Raw genomic sequence first — 7,578 nt, 5'->3', positions numbered from 1 at the left:
ATACTTTCGCAAGGCACTGTATATGGGGCATGACAGCTGTCAATAATATGCATGTGTATTAGTCTATGGTTGTACATACGTAAATAACTTGTACACAAAGTACGACATGTTGTTGTTATTGTTTGGTACCGAACAGTTTTCATTAAGCAACAGGCTTTGAACGCATGCACAGTTTATGGAGTCAATGTATCTACTGCTCACTGCACTATGCCTGTGACCCCATGATGTATTTTTGACAGTCAGGTCACTGTAGTAAATTTATATTCATATTAAGGAAAACACAAATGTTAAGTTTTCACTTCATATTTGTAATTTTTGAAGTTGTAACTTTTTAAACTCACTTCTCATAGACAAAACACACACTCATTTTATATGATTTGACTTATACAAGAGTTTACCAAAAACAAAGTTTTGTGTGCAGCTTATTATTTTATGCACAGCCTTAGATTAACATACGTGCATATTATTGACAGCTGTCCTACCTCATGGGTATACTAGTGGATATCACTGTATGCACTTTCTTAGCATACATGGAGGCCTCGTGTTGGTATAGACACAACAGTTTTTTCCCCAGTAAAACTCATAACTTTAAAATTATCATACTGATTGTTAATCTTTCATGGGCTGGTGTTTGTGATTAGATTGGATCTCTGAAAATACTGAGAAAAATTAGTAACAACGTGCAAATCTGTCGGACCACTGTTGAAATGGGAGGCCTGCGGTGCATTGTGAAGATTCTCGACTCACCAGTCAAGGAGCTCAAGGCCTTAGCTGCTGAGACCATCGCCAATATAGCCAGGTTCCGCAGGGCAAGGAGAACTGTCAGGCAATATGATGGTATCAAGAAACTGGTGAGTATAAGCACAGAAAAATGTAACTGCAGTTTAGTGTAATATGATCTCCATTCCTACTAACATGAGGTGTAGCAGTATACAAAACTACAGACCAGAGACTGATATTTCTGTATTGGTATTACTGTAATGTTGTTATATCCCATCCTGATTGATTTTCCATTAAAACAGTTGTCTGTTTATATCTATGCCTGCTTAAAAAAGTATGTTTTTAAGGCCGACCTAAAGGCCACTAGCTCACTTTCAGCCCTTAATTCTCCTGGAAGAGCATTCCACAGTCTGGGGCCGTAGATAGAAAAAGATCAGTCGCCCCATTTTTTGTAGCGGAAGCGCGGCACCGCCAGCAACAAATGATCAGTGGAGTGAAGAGCTCTATGCGGCACATAGACAGACAGCAGGTCAGATAGGTAGGATAGGGCGAGACCATGAATAGCCTTAAAAACAAACAATAGGATCTTAAATTTAATTCTAAAATGGATCGGAAGCCAATGAAGAGCACGAAGAATCGGGGAGATATGGGCAAATCTGGGAACACTGGATAGCAGCCGAGCTGCTGCATTTTGGACCAATTGTAATTTCTGAAGCAAAGTCTGAGGTACTCCTACATACAAAGCATTGCAATAATCTAACCGTAAAGTAATAAACGCATGAATAGCCTCTTCCAGATCTCCATGTGACAAAAAAGGTTTAACCTTCATTAAGAGTCTTAGCTGAAAAAAAACAAGACTTAACTACTGCCCTAATCTGTTTCTCAAAAGTAAAACCACTATCAAAAATTATTCCGAGGTTTTTCACTGTGTCAGATAGAGGGAATACTGAGGTGCAGAGGTTGACTACATCTGGCGGCGGGTCAGAACTAAAAAGAATGTATTCGGCCTTACTCTCGTTCAAATGCAGAAAATTTAGCGCAAGCCATTGCCTAATATCTCGAATGCAATTTTGCAACGGGGTAAGAGCATTGGAGTCAGATAGGAGCAGTGGCATGTAAATCTGGACATCATCAGCGTAAAAGTGAAATGAACGTTATGGCTAGCTATAATTGCCGCAAGGGGTGCAATATATAATGAGAAGAGCAATGGAGCCAGGGTAGAACCTTGAGGAACGCCTGAAGTGAGAGGAGCTATATTAGAGACACAATCACCAATACTGACCGAAAAAGTTCGATCGGTTAAAAGAGAAGAAAACCAGTTTAAGGCAGTGCCTTTAAGCCCAACAAAATGTTCAATGAAATGTATATGTAACTCTTCAGTACTCAACAACAGAAAACATGTTGGAACCTTTGGCAAAAGAGAATGATGTTTTATTGTGATGTACCGCAAATTATGTTTACGATTTATTTCTTTAATTGAAGTGTACATATATCCAACCTTTGGCTAACTCTCTTGATGTAAAGCAAATCAGGCACCAACCCATGGTCTTTTCACTTTGTACAGCTGGTAGCCCATCCACTTATGAAAAAAAAAAAATCCCAGAATGGCAACTGGAGTAAAACCGATGTCCCTTACGTCCTCTGACCTCCATTCATTCATTCATTTGGTGAGGGACATGTGATGAAAACCTTCATGAGTTTCCTCAGGCCCAAAAGGGATGTTCTCATTTGCAAGTCACTCACAAAGGCAGATTAATTTAATGCTGTGCTATGAGTCCACCTTTGAACTGTGCAGTGTATAAAAGCTTTGCCTGTTCTGTCTCACTGGCCAGGAACTATAGATTAGAACACAGAATGTTGGCCATATACCTTCACACTGCTTTTCAGGCATAACATTAACATCTAGCCTGACAGTTTTCCACTTCTAGCATTTCTGGATTTTTCATCCTCACAGACTCAATGGTAGTTCAATTCTTATTACACCCTTAATCACAGCCAACCACTTGCTATTCCCATTTGGAGCAATTCTGCAAGCAAACCTTGCAGTCCTAGAATTTATCTCAAGTTTGTGTAAATGTGTGTATAGGGGTTTTCTGCCTAAATACATGTGGTCTGTCTACCTGTCTGTACACAGTTATGTTTGTGTGTATACACATGTATGTTTGTGTACTTTGTCTCCCTTCTCAGGTGAAGCTGCTGGACTGTGTCCCTAATTTAACCCGCCTGACTGCCGACCAGGAGAAAGATGTAGATGTGGCCCGCTGTGGAGCTTTAGCACTGTGGAGCTGCAGCAAGAGCACCAAAAACAAGGAGGCCATCCGTAAGGCTGGGGGAATCCCTTTGCTGGGACGTCTGCTTAAGTCTCCACATGAGAACATGCTTATCCCTGTGGTGGGTACGCTGCAGGAGTGTGCCTCAGAGGTGAGGTGGGACTGTATGTTTGATCTGTGTGTGTGTGTGTGTGTGTTAGTTTGAGCCTGATGAATGCGAGCTGTGTGCGTCTGTGTTTGCATGTGCAAGCATCTGCTTCTACTTTTAAGTAAGGTGTAGTCTTGATAATATTGCTTGTAGCTTGAACTTTGACTCAGTAATGCATGAACTAGTCTCCTATTTTACCAGTTAAGGGGAATGTAAATTTTTGATCTACTTATTGTTGTGAAAGTGTGTTAAGACATCGTAGTAAAAGCCTTATGGCAGCTTCAAGTTCACTTTCGGAATTGTCAAACCTTTAGTTTATTAACTAAATAACAACTGTTATGATGTCCATGCATTTTTAGTCTCAGGCTTTTATTTTGTTATACTTCTATATTGTGAAAATGCAAATTAGTTTATTTCTCAAAATAATCCACTCAATTCCAAGTTTAATCCAGACAGTAAACCAGGTCTGGATCAAAGAACAGGTCCTAAATATAATAAAATAAATGTTATAATCTAGATCTGGTCCAATGTGGTCAGGATGGAGAAAAAAGTACTAAATTACCACTTTTGGTTTTCACAAATAGAATGAAGGTTTCTCAAATTTGAAACATTGTTGTTTTTGGAGTAAGTTGTTAGTCAAGTCGAGATGTGACAAATGTATACAGTCGCAAGAAAAAGTAATGGCACTGTTTGTAGTTTCCTGGTGTATGTGGTGGTTACAAGATGCACTTAGTCTTATTGTTGTCTGAAAGAAGAAAATGCATTGAAATCACAGTTGTTTTGTTTTCAGATAAAATTAAGATTTCATAAATCTGAAAGTGGGTTTTAGGTTGTCTCAGTGACTTCATGTAATCCCAGACTGCCTTCATGATGTTCAGATCAGGGCTCTGTGGGCTCAGACAGTTTGTCACAGGGCTCACAGTTCTTCTTGACTCTGAATATTATTCTTTATGACTCTGCGGTTGTTGTTGTGCTGCAGAATGAATGTTAGACCAATCTGATGTAACGTGTGATTGATAAGAATCTAAAGATCTAAAATGCTAGTATTGTGTGTTTTAAAGGAGACTTTGACATGCAGGAACCTTCTAGTCTAGGGAGTGATTTCCATTTGACCTACCAGCTTGATGTTGCTGAAAATGTCCTGGAAATATCCTGGTAAATACATTCTTGAAATGAGTGGGAACAATGAAAAGGTCCCCAGTGAATACAGTGACACAATGCAGTGCCCAGCTGATTTAGACTCATTGCTCAGTTGTTATATTATGTTATATTTCAGAAGGGATGGATGGGGCTGTGTGCCCCTGCCAGAGTAGGAATAAAGAATTGAGAGACCATTGTTTGCAATCTTCTTGTTGCATTTATTGACAGTATACAATAATAGCAGCCTTATCCATTAAACTGTGATAAAGTAATTGAAAGGTCTAAAATATTTGCAGAAGGGTGGTGGTACATACTGTATATGACATAATTTAGATTATTCATGTTTATGTGATTCCTTAATTGTTGTGTCACCACAGGGAAGCTACAGGATTGCCATTCAGACAGAAGGCATGATCAAGGATTTGGTCAAAAACCTAAGCAGTGACAATGATGAGCTACAAATGCATTGCGCCAGTGCTATCTTCAAGGTACCAGTTTTCCATATTCTCTGTTTAAAAAAACAATTAAATAAACTGTAAAAGAGGATATGGAACGAAACAATTTTCTGAAACATCATGTTCTCCTAATTATACCAAGACTCTAAAGGAATTAATGTAGATCTTGATCCTTTCTTTTGCTTTGCAGTGTGCAGAGGACCAGGAAACCCGTGACCTGGTCCGTAAGTACAGAGGGTTGCAGCCACTGGTTTTACTACTGGGCAAGGCAGAGAACAAGCAGTTACTGGCTGCTGCCACTGGGGCCATCTGGAAGTGCTCCATTAGCATGGAGAATGTGGCTAAGTATGACTGGTCTCAGGGTCTCATTAACAAATATGGAATCACACAACCAAACCTAGCATATCAGGGATACAGAAACACATTGTAGTGATATCTTATGAATGACTGTTTATAATTAATTAATGTAATTTATGGTAACAGATTAGTATGGCTGTAATTGATCACTTACTGTACATAGGCTTAGTAGTCTAATGGGCCTCAATGTAGAAGGAGGTTAATATTGATTAAGCATTTCACCCATGTGTGCCCATAACTTTAGGAAAATATGTTTGCTGTGGTTAACAGTAGCCTTACAGTACGAATACAATAATAGCACCAGTAGATACAGAGCACAAGGGGTTCAGCCAACTTGCAAGCATTAGTGTCACATTTGTTACTTTTATGGGAGCTCTCATTCATTCATTACTAGATGTGTCATTTTCCCCCTCACATGATATGATATCTCCTTTTCATTAACCACTGTGTATGGTTGAGGTGACTGCATAAAATGTAATTCTGTAGCTCTGGTTGACTCATGGACATCTTTGAACCAAACATAGGCATACTGAAAGAATCAGCCTTGATATGATGAGTTTCTAATGTGAGGAGACATAAGCTGACAGGGTTTTTAATCATTTGTCATGTAAAGCAGAGGTTTATTAAGTGCCATTTAGTTTGGTTCCTTCAGCAGTGACATTTCTGGAATGGTTTTTGACTTGCACTTTAGTGTCAGATGATCTTTACATCAGTAATTTTCCCTCTAGAATAAATGACTGTGTCCTGGCAGCCCCATACATTTCCTCCATTGCTCCCCTGAAAGAATGATTTAGCTGTATTTATTTTCTTATTCAATGTGAGGCCGGGGACATAATATATAAGACACATGCAGTGATTTAATACCTTGGTAAAATAATCAAATCGAAAATTATTCTCTTCAGTAAAGCCAAGAAAATGATAAGACAATGTATTTTAAAAAAAATTTATGATGGAGTGTTTTAAAGTTTAAGGATTTTCACTGAGGTGAGATTATGTGAAAATGGTTTTATTCTAACTCAGATTGCAGTGAAATTCTAAGACTAACAACAATAATGTAGTTTTTCTCCCTCGCTACTGGTCAAAACTGAGTGACTTTTCACATAAACCATTATAAAATAACATTTTCACTTTATTGGCTCTAGTAAAGTATATACAGTATAACAAGAATGAATCAGAAATACAGCAGTTTGCCTCAGTGTCCTTTAGTTTTTCTGTATCATTGCATAGTAATTAACAGTACTTGTGAAAAATTAAAAGTTGGCTGCAAAATAAATAAATAAACAGATAAATGAATAAATAGTAATATAAAGCACTAATATTTATTTATTTATTTAGTCATTTATCTATTTATTTTGCAGCCAATTTCAGGTCCGCTCAGCGCGACCTGCCTCTCTTCTGCCTTTCTCTCTCCTGCTCGCTCTTTTTGCAGGATCAGCGCCTCAGCTGTGTTGCATTTTGTAATTAGTGACTTGTTGGTTGTCGCGCACAGCTGGGGTGCATTACTGTAAGCACCCTCCTACATTATTTATACCTCTGGCGGACGCTCCGCCGTCGCCGGAGCATTAACGTGCATACCCCGTAACAGCCCTATAGTCATGGTATGTATTTGTACATCATTTTGTTTTCTGTGCTTACAGTTCCTGTGCTGTGGATCGCATTTTTTTCCCTGTGCTGTGGATTTCCGTTTTCATTCGCCTACCCACCTGTCTAGCTTGCTTCTTCACCTGTCCGTCCTGTTCCTCCTACTCCTGTTTTTTTTTTTTTGCTGTTAGCCTGTCTTTTACCCTGGTTATCCCGGTCTCCTCCACCACCTCTGCCCTACTTTGCTTATATATGTACATTGCCCTTATGTAGTTACTTTGTGTTTTTGTCTCATTAAACCTCCTTTTTTTAACTAGCACCTGGGTCGGCATTCTTGAGTCCTATCTCAGTTTTCCCTCACCCTCCTGGTGAGGGGGACTAAACCATAACAGCCAACTTTTAATTTTTTACAAGTACTACCCCGAAGTGGGGGGCTAGTGGGGGGATTTATATATATATGAGTGACCAAGCTAAGATCCTGTGGGACTTCAAGATACAAACTGACAAATTGGTAATGGCCAACCAACCGCAATTTTTTTTCAGTGGGTAACACCACCGACTTTGGTACAGAAGGTCGGGGGTTCGAACCCCGGTCAGGGCATAGTCAATATTCCGCCTGGGTCCTTAGGCAAGGCCCTTAATGCTACCTGCCTACCTCATCGGTAATGACAGTTGAAAAAATAAGAGTCACATCGGCTCGGATGTCACCCGGGTCAACAAGGTCAGGTGTTGGGGAACCAGGGCAACCTGATGAGAACTGGAACAAGACATTAATGGACGGGGGCTTCCGGTCGATGGTGGTATGGCGCAGACGTGACGTGTGAGAGCTCCTGTGTGCTTCACTCTTCTCTCATTCATTTATAGCCATACCTTGCAGACGGAGTAGCTACCTTTGCACTTTTTTTTT

At 39.6% G+C, this 7,578-nt stretch overlaps 1 protein-coding gene across 1 annotated transcript in view; it reads left to right on the top strand.

Moving 5' to 3' along the window:
* The window catches only part of odad2 (outer dynein arm docking complex subunit 2), a gene marked incomplete at its 3' end in the record, with an annotated part of 88,060 nt that overhangs the window by 43,512 nt on the left and 36,970 nt on the right, over window positions 1-7,578 (top strand). The window contains exons 14-17 of the mRNA XM_020621408.1: window positions 642-851; window positions 2,908-3,141; window positions 4,656-4,766; window positions 4,924-5,078. Coding sequence (XP_020477064.1) covers window positions 642-851; window positions 2,908-3,141; window positions 4,656-4,766; window positions 4,924-5,078 — 710 coding nt within the window. The remainder of the gene's footprint in view (window positions 1-641; window positions 852-2,907; window positions 3,142-4,655; window positions 4,767-4,923; window positions 5,079-7,578) is intronic.

This window comes from Monopterus albus, unplaced genomic scaffold, assembly GCF_001952655.1.
Source record: "Monopterus albus unplaced genomic scaffold, M_albus_1.0 scaffold258.1, whole genome shotgun sequence".
NCBI classification, from domain to species: domain Eukaryota; kingdom Metazoa; phylum Chordata; class Actinopteri; order Synbranchiformes; family Synbranchidae; genus Monopterus; species Monopterus albus.
Note: the sequence above shows the minus strand (reverse complement) of the source record. Positions and strands in the feature narration are given on the sequence as shown.